The following is a 23,821-nucleotide window of genomic DNA, read 5'->3' as shown; positions in this document are numbered from 1 at the left end:
TAATCCTTTTCACAATACACAATATAGAATCTATCACCTTTACCAATACTGGTTTCTGGTTCTCAATATATTGTATAATACGTGCTCTTCTTTGTGCTATTCTGGCTGCATGTCCGTTTAAAAAGTTGTACCGACATAAGGCCAATTCAAGCAAACACACACGCACGCGCAAATTACCGGCACTGAAAATGTTCAAGACTTGAAGCGGGTTCCTTTAAGTCCATATGTACAATAAAGTAGTACAACGGGATCATCCAAGGCAAGCGTCAAGTGCCGTGATCCGCTCTAGTATTGCTAGATTAGAATGTAATATTCCAGATGAAACTTATTTTGTTATGGCCCGTTTAAAATATACTCCTTTAAAGTAAACAGTATTTTACCAAAAAAAACCCCCAAAAAACTTACCACATACATACGGGAAGCGTTATAAAATGCTAGAAAATGAAAACAAACAACAAAAATAATGTCTGTATCAGTAACTAGACAATCAAGCAGCACTTCCTGGACATGATATTGATAACGGGTTTTTCTCAGTTGCCATTTTCATATATAATATAAAAAAAAACAGTTTCTGTTTTTATTTCATTGTGAACCTATAGTTGACATTTTGTAGCATTTTCAAGAAGATTTTTTTGCACCTGTAGAAATGTAAACCGGCCTTATTACACATGTGTTCATACTCACGTTTAGAAGATGTTTCATAGTTTTGACCTGTCAGACAAAAATCACTTTAAGAAGATACATGATCCCTACCTTTCTTGGTGTTGTTGTGGTATAAAGATCATTTATGAATATGAGGTTAGCAAACCTTTTGGCCATGTGTGACAGATAATGTGGCTGATAAATCGAAAATAAGAAAAAAATATGTTTTAATTTCAACGCTCATATAAATTTAATAAGTAATAGTTATAGTAAGTGTGAGAGTGTGTTACCAGGATATATCAGAGCTAGGGGTACATCTCGGTATTTTTCTCTGCACATATCGTCGAGGCCGTTAGGCCGAGACAGATATGTGAAGAGAAATATACCGAGATGTACCCCTAGCTCTGATATATCCTCGTAACACACGAGCATCACATATTATAACTGTTTTATCGCATAGTTCTATCATTTCAATTTATTTATTATTTTTCGTTTATAGATCTATCATTTAAATTAATTTTTATAATTATTTTTACACTTATGATTCCCTTTCTGCACCTCACTGACTGAAACCCAGAAACGTTCTGTTTTAGAAAATGTGTTCCCCAGGTAAAAGTATCCAACAGATTTCTACATTTGTATTTACTCTTTGCATTTCATTGGCCAAACGCTTATCTCGGAGTCTAATTTGCTTCAGCGCCCAAGTAATATTTTTCATTTCAGTGCGCTATCTCATGCTGTATAGCTACGTAAACGCGAACAAGCTATCAGAAATAAAACAACGTAAAAAAAACAACAAAAACGGAGTATAAAAAATCAAAATATGTCGGATTCCGATTTAAAATTAGATGATGGACAGGACATATTTTTATCTCAGGTTCTTGACGAGATTGAAAGTATGCAAGAAGACGATATAGTGTTGTCGCAAGCTCTGGATTTATTTGAAAACAAGGAATCGTTTGACTTGCCCAGATTCTCAGTTTAAAAATCTTGTAGAGGATTGTACCAGTGCAGACTTTTTCGGTAGTTTTACGTTGAAACTACCGACTGGAGAAAATTGTGAACTGTTGGGTGTGGATACACATTGTGAAAATCGCTTTGGAAAAACTACCAAAACTGAAGATTTTGACGCACTGGTCAAGGACCAGAAATCGGGTAACACCGAGAGGAGTACAAAGTGGGCCACCTCTGTATTTGAGGCTTGGAGATCCGTTCGGAAACTGGACGGAGAGGAAATTCCACCACTCGAGGAATGCGATATCAACACACACCTTTCACGGTAAGTCAAAAAGCACATGTACCTTTGTTTCAATTATAATGCAATCAAGATGTAGCATTGTGAATTATACAGGTTTGTTGAAGTGACGAGATCAGTTGCAAACGCTTTGAGATTTGGCTGCGACTGCATTCTATATAAATTGGAGCCTATTCACTGTAGACTGGATATTTCGAACTAGCCCAACAGTTTCTAGTTTTTGCTGAATGAACTCCAAATGTTGTTGAAAAATAATTTATGGTCACTAAAAATGGCATTCTTAGGATATATATTTCTAAATACAGTTTTATCTAACTCATCCTTAATAGAGCTTTGCTTGGCAAGATAGTTTTAAACTAGACATTCCTGAATAAAGGTATCCGATGGTGATTAAAATAGCTTTTAAGAATCACTTTTCATGTTTAATGGCGTAAAAATGTAGCTTTCCAATTATGAAAATAGGCAAAATTACGATTTCGAAAACTGGTACTTTTCAGAAAGTTTTCAACATTTTTGCATGGAAATGTACGTTGTTAGTCAAAATAAATCGACGGCCATGTCGATTTAGATTTGTAACTGGTAAAATCTTAGTGTGTGTGTTCGGATTTAACGTCTTTTTCAACAAGTTTTCAGTCATATAATTTATAAACAATGGTGTCTACTTGTAGCAGTGAGCACAATGCCACATTGATATATTGTGCAATTCTTTTTAGATTTTTGAATTCATGGAGAGTACAACATTAACTAGTATGTTTTTATACTTGCAGTTTTGTGGTAGAAGCAAGAAAGCAGGATGGTTCCCCCTACCCACCTGGATCGCTATATAATATTGCCTGTGGACTCTTGAGAAATCTCCGATCTTCTGGCATCTATGATAAAAACTTCTTGGATGAGACGAATGCACGATACGCGAGGTTCCGCGAGGTACTAGATGCTCAGATGAAAAAGCTGACAAAGGATGGGTTAGGTATTGGTCAGAGGGAGGCAAAACCAGTCAATGAAGAAGATGAAAAGATTTTGTGGTCTAAAGGTGTATTTGGGAACAGTTCATCTGTTGCTCTTCAGCATACCATGTATTTCTATAACTGTAAATTTTTCGGATTAAGGGCTTTGGATGAACACCGAACATTAAACTGTAACCAATTTGCAATCGGGAGTGACGAAAATGGTCGTTACATAGAATTTAAAGGTACAAACAGTAAAACGTACAATGGAGGATTAAAACACAGGCGTATTGAACCAAAAATTATAAGACATTATGATGAAAATAGTGGAATTGTTGACTTTTATGAGCAGTATCTGAATGCATTGGGGCTTTCGGGTCCATTTTATCGGCGGCCTTTAAACAAATCCGAGGGACACTTGCGTTACGGGGAACAAGTTGTTGGAATTAATAAGTTAAAAACTTTCATGAAAGACATTTGTTCGTCTGCAGGTTTAGAAGGTAGATACACAAACCATAGTGGAAAAGAAAACGTGTGCCACAACACTCTACCAGGAGGAATTCCGAGGAAGAGATTATGAAACGAACTGGCCACAGATCCACTACCGGGTTAGGAAATACCAAAAACCGTCTCCCGCAATGTTGAAAGAAATTTCAAACACACTAAATCCACCGCAGACGACAATCAAGGCACAGTGTGAAACGGTCAATGAGAAAAATGCTGAAAGTGTTCTAAAGGATAACGACGAGTCAGTGGATAATAAACGCAGTGATCCAAGTTTTAAGGGTTTATTTTCTGGAAATCACTCATTCTCTGGATGCACTTTCAGTTTTAATATCGTACGAGAACTGTTGTAACAGTGTGTTGGAATTGTTGTTCATAATGATTATATAATTGACCTACCCGTAGCACATACATTATAGTGCCATAGCAGATACATTTTAGCAAAATAGCACATAACGGATACTTTTTTTAGCGCTTTTCAGTTTTAAGAAACATTTAAGAAAACTTTGAATTTCATATTTCATGACAATCATGTATTTCTGATGTTCATTTAGAGATAATGATAAATATCGAATCTTCGAAATATTCTAGTTTATTTATTCTTTTACTTTATAGATGCAGGTATTTGTGATCACTCTATCTCCGTGAACAATAAATTTGAAATAAAATCATGTTTTCATTGGCAGGAAAAAATAATACTCCCTCCATAGGACCTTGCCATTGTAAGAAAAAGTGTTGCGATAAATATATTCTTTCTCTGTGAACTGTAAATTGGAGCTAAAATCATCTTTTCTTTGAAAGGAAAAAATTATACTCCCTTGATAGGACCTCAATAGAGAAAGTGTTCCGATATATATCAGAACAGTTTTACTGTGCTGATATATATCTGAACACTTTTTTTCTTATGAAACTCAGAGAGAAAAAGTGTTCCGATATATATCGGAACAGTTTTGTAAGATATCAGCACAGTTTTGTAGTAATAATGTGTGTTACTATGTATAACATGCTGCAAAGATCAAAGGAAAATTGCCGCACTATGCGATAATCACGTGTAGCGGTAGGGGAGATAATTGCTGCTTCGGTTGATGCAATTGTATGTTTTATATTTTTAGTTCTTTTTAATTCTAACTTCGTAATTATATTTGTAGAACCTGATCATGAATAGTAAGAAAAGATGTTCAGGCACATGTATGATACGGAATGGTAATTTAACATACTACGAAACACAATTCATTTTCTGCTTATGAAATACAAGCCGTATTTTGAAGAATTTATGTAGGTATATTTATAAAAGGTGTTACCTAATTATAAGCAAATATAAAATCAACATCTTTATCATTTACTTTTCTTTGGAGAGAGTTTATTTAAGATTTACGAAGAAGGATATTTTAATATGGTCATAAATCAATGTGGTTTTTTACTTTTATTTTTCCAGTTCAAAGGAATCTTATTTTATCTGGTCTAAGAAAGGACATCCTCACGTGGAATTTTCTAAGAGGTAATTGATTTATATGTTTATTCTTTAACTTTTCTTTTTTTACTAAGACCTTATACTAATTAAAGATCATAAAGGAAGCTATATCAGATTTACTGCAAGTCCTAATATCAAAGCTGTGAGCGCAGTAACACTATTTTGCGTTTATAACAACAAACATGTTACTTTATTTAGATTCTGAGGTATCTAGTGTCATGGAAACCGCCTGCCGTAAGTGTATGGTTGCTGGAAATTTACCGTGCATCTCCAGCATGTGTCGTCTGCATACTGATATAAACACATCCAAGGTTGGAGTCAAAGATGTACATCAAAAAGGTAAGGCAAAGAAAGATTTATTTGAACAAAAATTAAATCACCATATGCGGTCTTGTTTGCAGACATTAATATCTGACTTCAAAGAACGGTTATTTTTCTATTTATTTCTAAATTACCTCGAATCAGAATTAGTCCGTTGTAAACTTTGATAAATGTATTTTCTTTTTCTAGTAATTTAAAAACAAAACCCACTGTTGTCGAAATAGAGACAGACATCGCTGTTTGTAGCTGCATACAGTTTGACAACCTCAACTGATACACCGCTGCTTTTTATAAATTGCCCCTTTTCTACTTCATTTATTTCACGTTTGTCGTTTTTACATTCTATTCATATTGAATATGTTATTTAGAAAGATAAAAAAACTTTATTTTCGTACAAACATTATTGTGGTAATACCAAAGGTGTCTTTTCCGGGAGATTGTAAGCCTACGTGCCGCGATCTGAATGGCGTCTTCAAACTTGGTCACCAAAATTAAACAAAAAAAAAAAAAAATCAGTTATAGTAAGAACTTATTTTCCTGATGGTTACGATCAAAATTGAATCGTCACGACTGTTTGATATACTGTTTGATATAGTTGGGTTTTTTAACGGAAGATGAATTACAATGCAGTGGGAGAGTTGGGGCTGTTCTATCTAGAAGTTTAAAAGATCGGGTGCGTGACATTTATTTTGATTTTCTGAAACCCTACGCTTGGAAAGAAAACAATTTGTTTTTATAGCAAACTACCGTAACATATAAATGAAAGGGTTGAATGTTATTTTATATGCGTTTTGAACGGTAAAAGTCCAAATGTAGTTTATACCCGGCTTTCAAAAAATAGCATTCAATCCTTAAGTGTTACAATAAAATCGCCCATGCCAAACCGATTGATCACAGCATTGGTAGTTACATTGTTGTAACATTTACATTTAGAAGGTATTAAACCGTGGCTACTAGGCCTATAGAAGAGCAGCGGTGTAAACATTATTCCGGTTCAAATTAGTAATAAAATCATTTTGTTTACAGCATTTGCGACTGGAACTTCTCTCCACGGCGACATACTTTGCTCGTTATGTAAACACACTCGTGACGTCATGTGTACCATGAAGCTTTGCGTTGATCCAGAACGAGGCCAGAACGCAGTAGAAAGCGGTGTTCAGTGTATGCAGGGATTCTGCCGCTGGCAAAAAGAAACCGTTGTGAACACAGGTTTTAACAATTATTATCACGCTTGGTGGCAACCTCAGAATCTATACTTTTTCTTTGATCACGTGACTAAAGAAATTGCAACTGCATATAATGAATTTATTGTGTCAACAAGCAAAGCGATTCATGGACTCGGTTGAAATGTACAAAATAAAGAGTGTATGACATTTTAATATACATTAAAAAACATGGAATGCTAAATTAAATACTGCTCTAGACAGTTTGTAACTGACATTTGCAGGGCGACTACACCGTCATCAAATAGGCCTAATTAAAAGAAACACATTTTCCGATCTCGTGTGTGTGTTTCTCAGTTACTAATATAATAAGTAAAAATAGACCACAGGCTGGCAGTGATATATAGTAAATGTTGTAACTCATTTAAATACGGTATTCTGTCAGGGCCGTAGTTCTGTCGCTCTTCCGCCCTGTAAATTGCATGTTTGTGCGATAATGCGAGGACACGAAAATACGATACATGGGCCACAAGATAAACAGAAGCACATTTTTCACTCAAGTCATATCGTGCCACTCGTAGGAATGAGATATCAATACCTCACTTTTGCATCGTGTTTTCTCGTTTTCGACTTGTAAAATCACAATATCAACACCATAACCTAAAGACTAAAATACGATATGAAATTCGAAAGTGCAATATTGATGAAGCACACTCGTACTTTTGTAATTTCACCCTTAAGTTGAAGAAACAACAGCGCGATAATATGATACGAAACCGCGGGAACACGAGGCGAAAGTGCGATATTGAAATCGCGTCTTCACGTCTTGGTTTCTCAATTTCGCATCGTATAATCACGAATGAAAAAACGATGACCTTAACGTAACACCATATTCAAATTATATTGGCGCTGAATGATATCGTTCACAGCGCCATTTTCCCGCCATGCATGATATACACTAACTGGTCTGTGTACAGTTTATTCAGTCCATTGTGATACACGTGTCTCTGTATGACATATTGTCTCCTGAGATATTTAATTAGCTTTCAGGTTAAAGAACCTTTAATTCAATTTATGAAATGTGCTGCACCATGAGAAAACCAACATAGTACATTTGCGACCAGCATGGATCCAGACCAGCCCTGTTCGCTTTCAAAGCCTATTGCAATTGGAGAAAGCGAATAGCATGGATCCTGACCAGACTGCGCGGATGCGCAGGCTGGTCTGGATCTATGCTGTTCGCAAACGCACTATATTGATTTTCTCATGACGCGGCTCAAATCTAGATCTTCACAAAGAGCAATTTGTATTTCTTTAAAATATAGCGCTAATAAATAACTGAAACATAGGTTTTAAGAGTGAGATAATTCTCACGGTTTTTCTTGAACCATGTTGACGTCAATGAAATTTTTAAAATGTGTGCTGTTTGCAGATACACAGATGTAAATGATGACGGTTTGACCAAATCCATAATTGAATTATAGATTAGTTGAATTTAAAGACACTGATTCTGGTATGCCAGGCCTATGGGGATGATAAGGTCTGCGTATTGGCAGTAAGGGCCAATATACAACACTGGACTATTGATAGACTGTGAATGCTGGTAAAGAATAGAAAATTCTGTGTCAGTTTTGAAAGCTAGATGTATAGGGAAATTATTGCATGAGCTTTTTTTCCACTGTTGGATTTGTCCTTTACAGGACCCGTCTCCAATTGCAACAGCTGCAAAATTCCCAATTTGAATGTTTTTGCGCCCCGTTTTTTCCCAATTGCATGTTTTCGCGACTAAAACATTCCAACCTGGACGGTACCGGACCAGTTCCAAGAAAGGTTTTGGACACTCCATCGAATCGTTGAGGTAAACTTCAATTTGACTCATAACAGTTGAATTACAGTACACTTGAATCGCCTCGGTAGCCTAGTGGTACAGCGCCCGCTTCGAGTGGGTTCGATCCCTGGCCGCGTCATACCAAAGACAAAAGAATGGTACTAAGTAGCGTCCTTGCTTGGCGCTCAATATTAAGGGGATAATACTCGGTGTCAGTATAATGTGACTGGGTGGGGTATCGTTTCATGTGTATGCGGAGTGATATTCCAGTGACGCAGCACTATAAAGTTGGGCATTGTGCTCACTGCTACAAGTAGACATCGTCGTTTATATGACTGAAAAATTGTTGAAAAAGACGTTAAACCCGAACGCGCGCATACATATTCAGTACAACTGATTATAGTACAATCATCTATGATAGTATGTTTCTGAAGGCAGAGCTGTCTCACAAACAATCATATTTGATTACGTTTTCTTTGATTATTTAACATACCCAATATACATGTATATCTTCTTCAAAACGCCCAAATGACCTGAAATCACATGAACGTGAAACAGCATTGAAACAGCAAAAGAAAATGAAATAATTTGAACAGTGTCACATATATCAGACAACAAACCATTTATTAAAAAATGTTTTCACAATATGAATGTAAACAAACCAGCAAAGGGAATATAAAGCACTATCTTGTTTTAAGAAAGCAAACCAGCAATGGGAATATAAAGCACTATCTTGTTTGTAAGAAAACTTCTGTCCGTCTGAGTAGTAGGCAGTTTTGTCTGTTGTCTAGTATGAAATTCCTGATGAAACAGTGTTTTTTGTCTACTCAGAAAGTTGCTCATATAAGTTTGTTCTCACGTTTATATATCAAGTGAAACATATCATTTATTGTATGACGCCAGTTGAGTCGAGCTTTTCTTTGAAAAATGTTTTGTTTTTTTTGTTGTTTTTTAATCTGTCGTGATCATATTTAGCGTCTTCAGACCTTTCCATTTAAAAATATTCCTGTATGTTTATTGTGCTGTGTAATCTTTCAACTATCCAATGATACATAGTTTTCCTAGTACCATCCAGTATATGAATCCCCCTCCCTATTTCCAAATACATTTACTTTCCAACTGTCATCCAATATATGTATTTCCCCACTACCATCCAATATAAGTATTTCCCCATTTTCCCCACTACCATCCAATATAAGTATTTCCCCATTTTCCCCACTACCATCCAATATAAGTATTTCCCCATTTTCCCCACTACCATCCAATATATGTATTTCCCCATTACCATCCTATATATGTATTTCCCCATTACCATCCTATATATGTATTTCCCCACTATCATCCAATATATGTATTTTCACACTATCAATATATGTATTTTCACACTATCATCCTATATATGTATTTCCCCACTATCATCCAATATATGCATTTTCACACTATAATATATGTATTTTCACACTATCATCCAATATATGTATTTCCCCACTACCATCCAATATATGCATTTTCACACTATCTATGTATGTATTTTCACACTATCATCCAATATATGCACTTTCACACTATCATCCAATATATGTATTTCCCCACTACCATCCAATATGTGTATTTTCACACTATCATCCAATATATGTATGTTCACACTATCATCCAGGACATGTATTTCCCTCTTTCATCAAATATATATATTTCCACTATCGTTCAATATACATTTTTCCACTATCACCCAATATGTTTATCGTCCAACTATCATTTGATATACGCATTTTCCCACTATCGCTTAATATATGTATATTTCATTCAATACACGTATTTTCCCTATTATCCAGTATAGGTATTTTCCCAATATTACTTGATATGTGTGTATTTCCACTATTATTCAGGACGTGTACATTGTATTTTCACACTATCATTCAATATATGCATTTTCCCACTATCATTCGTCACGATATTCCCACTATCATCCACTGCACGTATTTTCCCACTGTCATCCACTGCACGTATTTTCCCACTATCATCCAATACTAGTATTATGTATTCATTATCATCCAATAAAATAATTTTACCATTATCATTCAATATATAACAGGGTTATTATAATAGTGGATGCTGTCTTCGGTTCAAGTGGATTTTGCTAGGTCGGATCACAAGAGGCGCACACGCGCAAAGTGTGATCCGACCTGGCAAAATCCACAATGCCGAATACAAAATCCCAGATCTAGCTACTGTTATAATGACCCTTTTATCATATACCTTCGCCTTTTGTTTGTTGATTTGTTATCGAACGATATCTTCTTTGTTTATCGATGTGCGTAGTTTTTGTGTGCGTCTTTTTTTTTTAAAAAAACTGTCAGGCCATGCATATCAAATAAAAGTAGCCCGTCAATATACAAAACAAAAGGTACAATACGGTTTTTTTTCTGCCTGTTCGTATTTACTTGTGAAATACAAGCGCTGTTTTTGACAGCATTTATGTAGGCATAGAATAAATGCATTTACTCGCTTTCATCCAATATATATGCAAGAGTACTTCAGGCTTGCATTCAGTGCAAGTCTGCTGTCATCAGGAATCATATATTTTCAAGCTATCATTCAAATTTACACTTCTACCACTAGCATCCAGTTTATTTATTTTCAGTGTTAACAAAACAATAATAACAACCTTTCTCCCTGCGTAAAGTTTTCAGTATAGCCCTATATTGCTGACATGTCCATTCCCAGTTTCGGGCGACGTTTTGTTCCTTAGTTTCCCCTGTCGGTGTATGAACCGGTGCGTGTCCTCGGGCTTGTGCAGGGACTTCTTGTACAGTACAGCATACGCGTACACAAGAAGGAACGTGTTTACAAACACCGGAATCGCCACCGCCATCATTACGAGCCCGGACACGGCGCATATTCCGCCGATCAAACGCCCGTATAGAGATCGTGGCACCACGTCGCCGTAACCGACGGTTGTCAGGGTACTGATTGCCCACCACCATCCAACAGGCACGCTTTCTATATCTTCGGCACTTTCAACAAAGAAAATGAAGTTGGCGAAAATTATAACACCGAGGATCAAGTACAGAAAGAGGACAAGGAGGTCTTTAAGCGAGACCTTCATTGAAAATGACAAAACCTTGAAACCAATGACGTCACGAACGATCCGTAGCAGACGAACAACGCGTAGAACTTGAAAGATTTCCAAGATATCGAAGTTTGAAAACTCATACTTTTCATTTTTCTTCAGAAGGTTTATTGTCATGTGGGCGTACGCTGACAAAACAACAAGCGCGTCGATGATGTTGATCGTTGACAGAAAGTATCCGGAAACGCTTGGGCAGCAGAAGATGCGCAGAAGCAAGTCAGCGGTGAAGAAACCAAGGACAATTGTGTCAAGGTAAACGATCGCTTGAATCCGAACAGTCTTCTTACCAATACCAACCTGCGGTCTCAAAGCCTCAAAAATGTGTGAGAGGAGCACTTCATCGGAGACGGTATCGTCCCCATCAAAACCAAAATCAAAGAAACTTCTTGAATCTTTAGATCCATCCGACTTGTTGGCATTAGCAAGTTCTTCTTGTCGAATTTCATCAGCATTTAATAGAATATCGTTCTCCTGTAGCTCCGTCCTGTTAGTCACGTTAACTCGTTCGTATTCGACGACAATGGTCTTGAAAATTTCGTCTGGTAGGGGCTCAGCGCAGGAATCATTCTTCGGTACCTCATAGCTTACTGACTGAAGTGGTCTTCCAAGGGCTTCTTCCATTTCGCATTTTGTCAGGTTTCTGCGGAAATATGGCAAACTACTGAGCGCTAATGTGAGAACTGACAGTATAACCATAAGCGTGCAGATCCAAAAATATATCTGTAAAGAAAGTATAATACAAAGCATTTATCTTTAAGCGTATGTTCGTATTTTGTTTACAATACACATACGATTACAATACCACATTAAAGTATACGTCAAAATGACAGATCTTTTTAAAACAGAGAAATGTCGTCATAAAGTTATGATAAATAAAAATTAGTTAAGATGAAGTAGATGGAATGACATAGTGGACAACATAATGGGGATATTTTCTACAAACAATGTTTGTTTGTTTTTTTTTTTTTTGGTTTAACGCCGTTTTTCAACAGTATTTCAGTCATGTAACGGCGGGCAGTTAACCTAACCAGTCTTCCTGGATTCTGTACCAGTACAAACCTGTTCTCCGCAAGTAACTGCCAACTTCCCCACATGAATCAGAGGTGGAGGACTAATGATTTCAGACACAATGTCGTTTATCAGATAGTCACGGAGAACATACACCCCGCCCGAGGATCGAACTCACGACCCCGCGATCCGTAGACCAACGCTCTTACCTACTGAGCTAAGCGGGCGGGTTTCTACAAACAATGTGTCAATATGAGCGTTTTTATTAATAAATGCATAAATGCTTCACTAAACTCGCATAATAGCATCGGCTGCTCAAATATGATAATTCTTCCTTCATTATATCAGACTGGACTGAAGAATTGGATAAAAATCGATTCTATTATCTTCCCTTGTTTATTAAGATCAATGCTATACATAGTTGTCTCCCTTCCATCGTCTAACTCAAATACTGAATATTTTAGCGAGTGGTGCAGACTGATATGATTCGGCTATCTCCGCTTAGCACACGTTCAGAGTGAAAAAAAAACTTTCAAAATCTATGGAAGCTTTTATTTGATGGAATCGATATTTGCTATAAATTATTTGGTTTATCATCATTTATTTACATTTTAAAAGTATTCTTGTTGAAGTGAGCTCGGGAAGCACGATATACGGTAACCAGCATATGAAACTTGCATGTGAAAGAATAGTATGAGCCGCGCCAAGTGAAAACCAACATAGTGCGTTTGCGACCAGCATGGATTCAGACCAGCCTGCACATCTGCGCGCAGTCTGGTCAGGATCCATGTTGTTCGCTTTCAAAGCCTATTGAAATTAGAGAAACTGTTCGAACAGTATGCATCCGCGCAGTCTGGTATGGATCCACGCTGGTCGCAAACGCACTATGTTGGTTTTCTCATGTCACGGCTCGTATAATGTTAGGCTAAACTAGATGGAAGCCCATACAGGAATATACTAATTTAAACTAGACGAAAATTTAAATAAATTTTCACGTACCTTTGTTACCATGGCCTTGTCTTGAAAATCAAGAATGTTCCAAAGCTTTTTCCTGATTCCTGGCAGGAACTTATGTTTTTCTTTTTCAACGCCAACCGTCGGGAACAAGTGTAAGTGGAATTTATCAAGGGTTTCTTGGTCGTCCTCAAAGGATAGGTACCTGAAATCAAGTAATTAATTGTGAGCAAAGTTCCTGATGCACGGTGGCTACATATCCAGCTCCAGGAGCGAGCCTTACTGAAACACGAGTACATTATTTCCAACATGTTATGAAAATATTTCGTCTTTCTTCACAAAGTGGTGTATTTTTCACGAATCGATTATTTCGTTATTCAGGCGTATGACTATCATAAGTATTCCAAAAATAAATAGATATATGCCCTTTTCTCGTTATTCCGAACCCCTTAAGCAGCATTTCAGTTCTTGTCAGTAACATATTTAAGTTTCAAAAGAGTTTATTTGCTATAGTTTGATACCACAACATCTAAACTTAAAAAATCCCCATGAAGAAAATTCCTAAGTATAATCCAGGATTTCACATGATGAACCTCATCATGGCCTCTGAAACTGCCAGATGCTTTCTAATTGAACCGAGACTTGTGATCATTGTACTAAGCTCTCAAAAACTAAGGCAGGCTTTTTTTTTAAAAAAAGTTAATTTTTTTTCAAATTAAGAACAGATATATGATTGTGTTTACAGTCAAAAATTTTTTACAATAAGTGGTTACTGTTTCCTATAAGAATGTTATAAATTACCTAAGTGATTCCAGATAAGCAAATTTTGTGTAATTTTTTTTTCTGTTGTGTATATTTCTATTTTAATGTGAGTAATACTATTTTCTTTTTATTCTTGTTTGACTGTCATATGATTTGCCACAACATGCATAAAATCTAAAGTCTGTTCCACCTATTACGTTTACCTCGTTTCTGAATTATCAGTATCGGTAAAATCGTCCAAAAACCATATTTATATACCATACATCAATATCTCTAGACCTTTTTTCATTTTTTCAATAAAGTGTATTTTAAAGATATAATCTTGGATTTTTCTTTTTTCCCTATAGACCGTAATGCTATATGACGTTACGCCGACTTTCTAATATGGCGGCACCCGTAGCGCAATAAACTAGGGGTCAACTCAAAATTAAAACGCCCGAGTTAATATTTGAAAAGACAGTTTTTGTTATCATAATATATTAATTCTTGGGGAAATTCAGGTCAGGCCACCTCAACATGACAATAAATAAATAAATAAGAAAATAGAAAGAAACAAACACGAAAGAACAAGGACATTCTAAAACGAAAAACAAATGTGCGTGCGAACGTCTCGATATTTTAGTAACACATCACATGGGCATTCTCCTTATATCCTGTTTTCTGTCGTTGAAAGAAAATTATATATTGACTTCAGTTGATGTGTCCTAAATAGATATTTCCTCTCGGAAGTTTCTTTATGGATTTAATTAATAAAAGTGAAAACTAAACTTCGCAGTCCGTCAGGATATTCCCTTTCAACACGTCGCATTACTGAATTTGAACGGACAGGGCAAAGAAAAAAAACTATTTTAAACATAAAAGGCTTAGATGTCTACAACTCGAAATATTTGCGTTAAAATAAGTTCATACAAACAAAAACCATCGTGACCGTTTAGAATTACAAATATTGGGTTTTCCTAAATAATCTTGCTAATATTTCTGTATTTTTAAGTTATATTTAGGACCCAGATCTAACAAAGAAATATCAGTTTATGTAAATGTTCCACTGAAACACCAAATTTTAAACGCTGACCAGTGAGTATTCGGAAAACATACAGAAAAATAATAACTTAAAAAATATTTTTCTTTAAGACTCCATAATTATGTTGCATGTAAAATCCTTTAGTTACCAATGTGGATAAAAAATGTAGAACGGACCATGGCCTCTTTTTCAAAGGTAACAATTTAACGTTTTGTATTGTTATTATTAGAATAACATTTAATAGCAACATTGGTTAATCATACCCATTTCGATCCGTATCTTGCACATGTTTGTCCTCAAAAACGGAGAGTATATGAGCTTGTAAGACTACGGGATGTACAGGGATATATCAAACATTGTTCAGCTGGCAATTAATTTTTTGTCCGCCAGAATAAGTGAAAAGTCTTTTTGTGATTCAACTTAACGTCCTTTTTGAAGTTTAACGCATAATCAAAATATTAATATTTCCGCAAGAAAATTTTCATAAACATAGTCACCACCGTACAGAATCGAAATTCATTCACGCTAAGAATCGCTCATTTTCATTTGGTAAACTTACAGAATAATTCAAGATTACGTTCTATAATAAAATCAGAATCGTTTCTGTTGAAATAAAACCATGACGGCAACATGAAACTAAAATTTATGTTAATGAACCGGCGGAGCGCAATAAAAACCACGTGCAGTTTTCCCGCCAAAATTAGGAACGGATAAATAAAACACATAACAATTACATATACATAGAGATATTAATTCCCGCGGAACTGCAAGGCAAAAAGCATGTATGATTATTTGACATACATTGTGCATGAGCAAAACTATCCTTTTTAATCATCTTCAGCCCAATTTAGGCTCCCGACGTGCATGCTGTAATTTCGGTTTAGGTTTCGGCGTATATATGAAAACCTTCGTCAGCTATAAAGCATTTTTTTTCAGGTTCAGATTTGGTAGGCCTATGCATAGTTATGTTAAATTTCTCTCTCTCAAAGTTCATTACCCCAGCCCGCTTAGCTCAGTAGGTAAGAGCGTTGGTCTACGGACCTCTGGGTCGCGAGTTCGATCCTCGGGCGAGGCGTATGTTCTCCGTGACTATTTGATAAACGACATTGTGTCTGAAATCATTAGTCCTCCACCTCTGATAATTCATGTGGGGAAGTTGGCAGTTACTTGCGGAGAACAGGTTTGTACTGGTACAGAATCCAGGAAGACTGGTTAGGTTAACTGCCCGCCGTTACATGACTGAAATACTGTTGAAAAACGGCGTTAAACCCAAAACAAACAAACAAACAAAGTTCATTACTTCATTACATTAGAACATTATGTTTCTACAGTCTTTGGACTATTTGCGTTGCATCAAATTCTTATGTAAATGCTCTCTCAAATGGACTTTTCTGTTACTTCTATGGAAAAACCTCTTGTTTTAATTAAAAGTGCGGGGAACGACGGGGACTGGTGGAGGGGGGGGGGACAAACAAAATACATGCTGTACACCATATTTGTGGGTGTCCTTCAGGTCCTGCTGCTCCTACGCCCATGTTACACTTTCTGCTTATCATTTTGAACATTCTATCATATTTTCTTCGATCGCGCGCCTCGTCACGTGCCAATTATGATATACGTGTCAGCACAGGCCAAAAAAAAAAAAGAAAAAAGAATTATTAATCGGTCTCCGTGGACTTTATCAACAAGACATTGTGCCAGAGACAATAATTAATCTGTGCTCGTTTAATCCAGCAGAAAACTGATTGAAGTGACGTAACACTTGCGAAGATTACGCACATCCCTTGTGGAATTTAAAAGCATAGAATCTACTCCAGCCTACATATTCAACAGAAATGTACGATATATATAAAAATAAGGAACAAACAGAAAATATCAAAACTTTGTTAAAAGCCCTGACTGGCAGTTTCAAGAATAATGTAAGACTAAAGTAAAACTTTAACGGAAAAAAGTTTCAGCTCACATTACCGTTAATTATTCATGAATGATTTGAAAATAGTATTTGAATGTTTAGAAAACTTTAGATACGTTTCTGGACATCGTAGCTCCGGTGGACAAAAAAGTTGATAAAATGATAGTTCGGGGATATATTTCATAATTGAAATCGGCGGTTTTAAATAACAACATTCTACGCTCTATGACTTCTCTCTGAGTCAAATATAAATCTGACATAACAAAGAGCTATAAAAATAAAGTATTTTATACTTCTTTGGACATAATAATTATAATAATAATGATAATAATAATAATTTAATAAACAGAGGGAATGTGTTCGTGATCCGATTTCGCTTAAAGAAATCTAAATTAGCAGCTTTCGGATCAAGAGTAAATTACAGGTTTAAAAGGAGATGCTTTCATATAGGCCTAAACAGCAAAAGTATAATAAAAAAACCAACAAAAAACAGATAGGTTGATGAAATGATAAGCAATTAAGCATTTTTTAAACATATATTTCAAAAAGTGAAGTTTAATTCTAGCGTGAAGACGTCAAGATGTCTATCTTCTATCGGCTGATTGTGTATCTACACCTGTGTAATTCTTCCCTTGTGCGCCTCGAATAAATCTGCATATTGCCAGCAATACTACGTCATTTATCTTATACGTCATAAGTTTCTTTCGGAGAAAAAGAAGCATACACAATCGGGACTCGATATGGCGAATATTGTGTTTTGAAAACTGAAAATTGTGAAAGAAATTGGATATGTGGCGGAATGTAAATACTTCAGTAAGGATGCTAAAATACAGGTTATCTTTGAACCATGCGTTTGGAAATGATGTTAAATTGAACAAGTCATCGTTTCAAGGGCATGGTGCGATTGATGCCTGAATTTCATCGATGTGTAAAAGAGCTTGTTTGTTTACAACTGATTCGCTGAGGATTGGATAGAGCTACAGAGGATTTTTGAAGATTTTTGGAGTGTTTACACCTTTGATAGGTTAAAAGTGAGTCAATTTACATTTTTGTTAAATCTAAATAACATATTTTTAAACACAAAATTTCAGTTCACTCAGTGCATTTACACGTAGGGAATTGTTAACGAAATGAGTTTTGAGTCGCTCCCGATAAAATTCACGTGAATTTTCCCGTTATACTTAAATTTAGAGAGCAAACTCCAATGGCGACAAGAAATTACAATGGGAGACTGTCGTTGAAAATATAAATTTGTCATTTATTTGGATATTTGGCAAAGCAGAAAAAAATCGTTAAATTTCTCGAGGGTGACTTTTTTTTAGTTTATCAAACCATGTTTACTTTGCCGGTAAGTGTCGTAGTTTTGTCATATGACACCAAAGTTGGGGTAAACCTTTGGAATGGAACAGACTTTAGAAACAGGAATTAGCTTTTATAAAACATTCGCCAAAAACACACAATGTGCAGTAAGACTCGCATAATGCCACTTTAAAATCTGCCAAGACGAGACCACGGATGAAAGAGAAGTGACGCAACTGCGATGAGAATCATCAACTTGACTTCGCAAGCCCTTCACAAGGCTTCAATGGATACTGTGTATTCCTGGAGCTCGTTCAGAGACATTACCTTATTCATACATTGTGTATTAAGGTTCACTGTCTTCTTGTTAAAAAACACAAATATCTGCCGAAGAACTAAGTAAAAAATAAGCAGTTTACGATATGAAGGTTCAGATTGCGGTCAAGTCTTTGTTTTATTTTTACAGTTACTATCTATAAGAAATATCAGATATCATTTCCGTATCATTTCACGCCTACATATCATATGATAAATCCTCGTTCGAGATTTTTTCTGCGTATCCGGTCTTTAGACTGGTTGCCGATCAACAACCCTCAATTTTAGAATTAATTGATAAAAAACATAGCAGTTAAGAACTGTAAATGAGATCGAACGCAGAAATTACTACAACTAGTTTTATACTTTACACGGTACGAAACTCAAACGGTCAGTGGTAAGACGCCATATTGCTTCTAATTCTGGTCAGAAAATTAACTGTAAAACATTGTCTTTAAAAGTCACTAAATTCACACTGCCCTGGTAGAAATGGTTTACGTAGAAAGTGGGTCGGTCATTTTTCCAATCTTAGTCAATCTGTAAAATGTGATTGTACATGAAAAACGTTTACATCAAACAGAAGTCAAACAGGGAACACAGTCTTTTTTTCTTTGAATATTTGAATATCGCCACTGAAAGTCCGAAGGCGGGTTCGCTAGCTAAGGTAAAAAAAATATCTATTGAAAATTATGCCTTGTGTCAAATGTAACCATGGATGGTATACATAATACAAATGAATTAAAAACCGGAATTTCAAAGAATTTGGATCGTTAATTGCAATTTAAATAACAGCCTTGCAGTACTGTACATTATTAAGTAATCACAAAATTTTCTCTTTACATTGTTATATATGCATGACTAAAACATCTTGATAATCCCTCATAAAGTAAATTTTAATTTAATATCTTCGTTTTCAAACTTATATACCTATACTTGTCATTTTGTTTTACATTTCCTCTTAGATAATTTAAATCAGCTGTAGAAGTTTAAGCATCTGTTTCATTTTCAAAACTTTATCATGCTTATTCAGGTATATGAATTTTCTGATTTTTCACAAGTAAGACTATATTACTTTCATCTTCTAAGAACATGACCATTCGAATTTTAAGTATTTATATGAATGTCTTACTTCATAGAGTTTTCCCTCTAAAATGGTCAAAAACATTTTGCTGTAATTAACATAATATGACTGTGACCTTGCAGATAATGTTACAAATCAATTGATCTACAATTATCTGCTGAAGTCAAAGTTCTTCGCGAACAGTTTACCAAAAGATTACAATCTTTCAAGTTCTTCTGGCGAATAAACCGCGATCATTGGTCTAATGTCAATATCCCGCGGACTAGTATCAAACCAATCGCAACATGTTCGCGGCTAGCGGCGAATATTCCGCGATTACTTACCGCGAATGGGTATGTACGTGGCATGTTCGCGGCATGTTTACATATTTTTAACCATTTCGTAAGGGTAATTAGTTACCATATTACGTTTCTGCATGTTTTATACAAATCTATTTTAGGGTAACCCATCACTTCCGTTGCAACAAAAGTACAGATATTTGGGTAAACACGTATACATGTATATCATACCATTGACTTATCAGTAGGAGGGGAGGTAGTAGTATACTGTACTGGCTATTAGCCCTTCTTGCTCGCCTTCGTCAAATGACCTTGGATATCAAGATGTAGGACGGCCTTCTCCCAAGTTAGGTCAACAGACCATCAACAAACCCATCAGTCATGATAAATGCGATTAGGGCGACAACGTCATTAGCGTAACGTCTTCCATCAAAGTCGTAATCAGCGTAAAGTCCGTTATAAAAAGGCGAGACGTTACGTCAACAAGGCCATCAGTCCTGTTTAATGCGATACGAATGGCAAAGTCGGTAGCAAAACAATCTGACTAAAGTACATCTCCTATTACGCTACGCATAGGATCTGAGAACGACCTATTGATAGCCTCGTTCTGACGACCCTTTCGCTAGCCAATCAGAGCTTAACTTACAAAATTTTGCAAATCTACATTTAGCCTTGATTTTTGATATTTACAATTATTATGTTGTAATGTGTCAGATTGCCGGTTAGCTCAGTCGGTAGGCCACTTGCTCTGTAAGCGCGGGGTCCCGGGTTCGAGCCCTGGAATGACTGCACATTTTTCTTACTCTTTGACATTCGAACAAGTCGTCCGATTGGTTCAAATAAAAATAGATTTGTGAAAATAAAAATAGCAATACTGGAAATCCAAAATATGCAGAAGACGTTTGTGAATGGGTCGTTCTCAGATCTTCGTTTAGAAGATCAAGTACTTAAGTCAGATTGGTAGCTAAATTTCTTTCAACAGGATCATGATACGAGCCGCGCCATGGGAAAACCAACATAGTGGCTTTGCGACCAGCACGGATCCAGACCAGCCTGCGCATCCGCGCAGTCTGGTCAGAATCCATGCTGTTCGCTTTCAAAGCCTATTACAATTAGAGAAAGTGTTAGCGAACAGCATGAATCCTGACCAGACTGCGCGGATGCACAGGCTGGTCTGAATCCATGCTGGTCACAAAGCCACTATGTTGGTTTTCTCATGGTGCGGCTCATATCATGCGTTAATTATAACTAATGACAACATATCGAGCATAATTTCTTTCAACACACCTATTCATTTTCTTATAAAAACAAAACAACAAGATTAGCATAATTGGTTTTAATAGGCCCATTAACGGAGATATGATATGTGGCATGTGCTGGCGTTAACGTTGCCAATAGTTTCGACTATTGGCCAGCAAGCCTTTTAATTCAAGTTTCAAGTTTTATTTACAGCAAATCGGCAATATTCTTGCCTTTGGCCATTAACAATATAATGTAAAATGACAAATTGCAGATACATATGTTATACAAACATAATAGTGAACATACATTATTTAACAAGTGTATTATTACATGCCATTAGAAATTAATTTTCACAGTAGTTATGTGTTGAAATATAGACCGGTCAGACTGCACAAATTATGGACCGGCGGAAATTATTAATATATTTACCTGTAGTAACAACACTTCGTCATAATCTGTGGGTCCAGTCCCCAAAACTCCAACTCCGTCCTGAACGCCCCGGGACAAACGGACAATGGCATATGTAAGTCACCGGTTTGATAGTACGCCAGGATAGCCTCAAAACTTTGAACTGGGCGTTTAAAGCACATCGACCGTTTACCTGATGAAAAAAAACAACAGATTTTAAAGGGGCATGACTGAAGACTTACTTCGGCGTCTTTACAAGTTATGCTACATAAGAATGAAAAAAAAAATTATCTTCAGAAATTCTGTGAATACTGTAATATATTTAGTAATTAAAATCTGGGTTACACAGACCATACTGAAGTATGAATTTATACAGGAAAAAATGTAATAAACACGCCAAAACCGAACATAGTCAACAGAAAAAGAGGTTTCAATAGGGATTTTATATTCTACAACTAATATATTTTTGTCGTTTTCCGAATATCTAGTTTGCTTCATATATACCAGAAATTATGAGTCAAAAATGCACCTTTTTACTCGAAAAAAATGGGTAATTGCTAACGAGGAGGAGAAAAATCATTTAGTCTAAATGAACAGGAATTTTCAACAAGTTGAGAATAGTTTCCAAAAAACAGCTGCATTACTTTTCGAACACCCCTCGTAAAATCTTAGACGTTCCTACACAAGTGTGAAAAAATCTACTCCTATTACTTCAAGACGCATGCCACTGTAATGAAATCTTACCATTAAAGACATATTTATGGAGACGAGAAGACGGTGCCCGTCGGATATCGTCCACGTCAAGTTCAAACGTCATGCCACTGACGTTAATAGTGACGACATCTTCTTTAACCTGGTTCTTTTCTACGGTATGGTTGTTATTTCTTACCTCCTCCGTTCCTGCAACCTCATTCTCGCTACCTGACATCTCTGGAATATTATTAAAAACAGAGTTAATATTATTAAACAAACATTATTCTTAAGACAAAAATATAGTTGCAAACCAAACTCATGATCAATCGCTGTTCCAATTTTGATTTATTTTTGTGAGCAAAAAAACAAATGCAAAAATGATACGGCCATTTCAAGAGCAGCATCTTCGTCCCTCCGTATATGGTCATTACCAAACCTGATTAAATTCATCCCCTCAATAACGCTACGCTTGAGGATCTAACAGTGACCCATTGGAGGTAACCTCGCGACGTTTCCACTAATCAATTAACGCCTTGCTTTCAAGTTTTTGAAAGTGAAAGTAGAAGTCAAAAATATCTATATTTAGCCTCATGAGCCTAGGATCCCAAATTTTTTAGTGTGATTAACACGCGTTTATAATTCTTATGACGACCGCATTGAAAGTAAGGGTATGTTCACATCGAAGCTCTAGGGTAGAGTAGAGACCGACATTATACTCGATAACCCACTTGAACGGTATAAGTTTGTACACTAATCGTACCTTCCTGTTGAAGAGCGGAACTTTGCAAACTCCACGGCGAGGTAGGGTTTACTGGTTCCTTGCTTTTCATCACAGCGCTCAATGTGCAGGGGAAAAAAGTTTTACATATTTCCAGGGCCTAATTTTTGATTGGTTGGTTACTTTACTGTGGGAGTAAGTATCATTTACACAACAGCCTACCCTTCTCCAGAGCTCCGATGTGCACTTGCCCTAAGTGACACAAATTTTCCAGTTCATTATTTCGTGAAAAAGTCCACTTGTTTAGGTTTTAATTCTTTTATTTTAACTCTTTTTTTTAAAAGTTTTGTTAGCATATAAGATGACATTGGTAAAAATTGAAATCAGGCGAGATGAGGGTGAAAATGGGCTACTTTGATTAGAATTTGATAGAAATTGACAAATTTATTGCAATTTCGTTGTAAATGAAGATAAAACCCAAAAATATCACATTTTCACTGTTTTGAGTGTATTTTTTTTCAAAAATTGCATATTCATAGCCTACTGATTGCTAATTTCTGGCAATCAGAGGTGAAAGTGGACATATTTAACACTTTAAATGTGTAATTTGCATGCAGATCAGAGTAGCAAATGACAAAACAGGGCAAAACAAGGCTATATTTATGGTAAATGCATGAAAATTATGTCGCGACAGCTATTTTTGACACAATCTGACGCGGTGTCTTACGTTACTGAAAATGCCATAAAACCTTAGAAACTGTTGATATCAAGCTAAAACCTTGTATTTTTTCATGCGTGTAGTTTTCTTCTACATTTCAAATGAAACTGGCACAGTGTCAGAGAAAAAAGTATTTCTTAAAGCACAAATGGAC

General features: G+C 36.0%; 2 protein-coding genes across 2 annotated transcripts in view; one reads left to right on the top strand and one right to left on the bottom strand.

Annotated features, from left to right (window-relative positions):
- Positions 1-1,465: 1,465 nt before the first annotated feature.
- LOC128548198 (uncharacterized protein KIAA1958 homolog) lies at positions 1,466-3,421 on the top strand. The gene is made up of 3 exons (XM_053522644.1): positions 1,466-1,538; positions 1,639-1,921; positions 2,665-3,421. Exons 1-3 carry the CDS (start codon positions 1,466-1,468, stop codon positions 3,419-3,421), a joined length of 1,113 nt encoding a protein of 370 aa, XP_053378619.1.
- Positions 3,422-8,777: 5,356 nt separating this feature from the next.
- Positions 8,778-23,821, bottom strand: part of LOC128548197 (potassium voltage-gated channel protein Shaw-like) — a 28,004-nt gene continuing 12,960 nt past the window's right edge. The window contains exons 2-5 of the mRNA XM_053522643.1: positions 22,283-22,468; positions 21,560-21,731; positions 13,266-13,425; positions 8,778-11,978 (exon numbers count right to left, since the gene is read on the bottom strand). Coding sequence (XP_053378618.1) covers positions 10,815-11,978; positions 13,266-13,425; positions 21,560-21,731; positions 22,283-22,468 — 1,682 coding nt within the window. The 3' untranslated portion in view covers positions 8,778-10,814. The remainder of the gene's footprint in view (positions 11,979-13,265; positions 13,426-21,559; positions 21,732-22,282; positions 22,469-23,821) is intronic.

Source organism: Mercenaria mercenaria, chromosome 14, assembly GCF_021730395.1.
Source record: "Mercenaria mercenaria strain notata chromosome 14, MADL_Memer_1, whole genome shotgun sequence".
NCBI classification, from domain to species: Eukaryota; Metazoa; Mollusca; class Bivalvia; order Venerida; family Veneridae; genus Mercenaria; species Mercenaria mercenaria.
The sequence above is the reverse complement of the archived record's forward strand: the minus strand, read 5'-3'. Positions and strand labels throughout refer to the sequence as shown.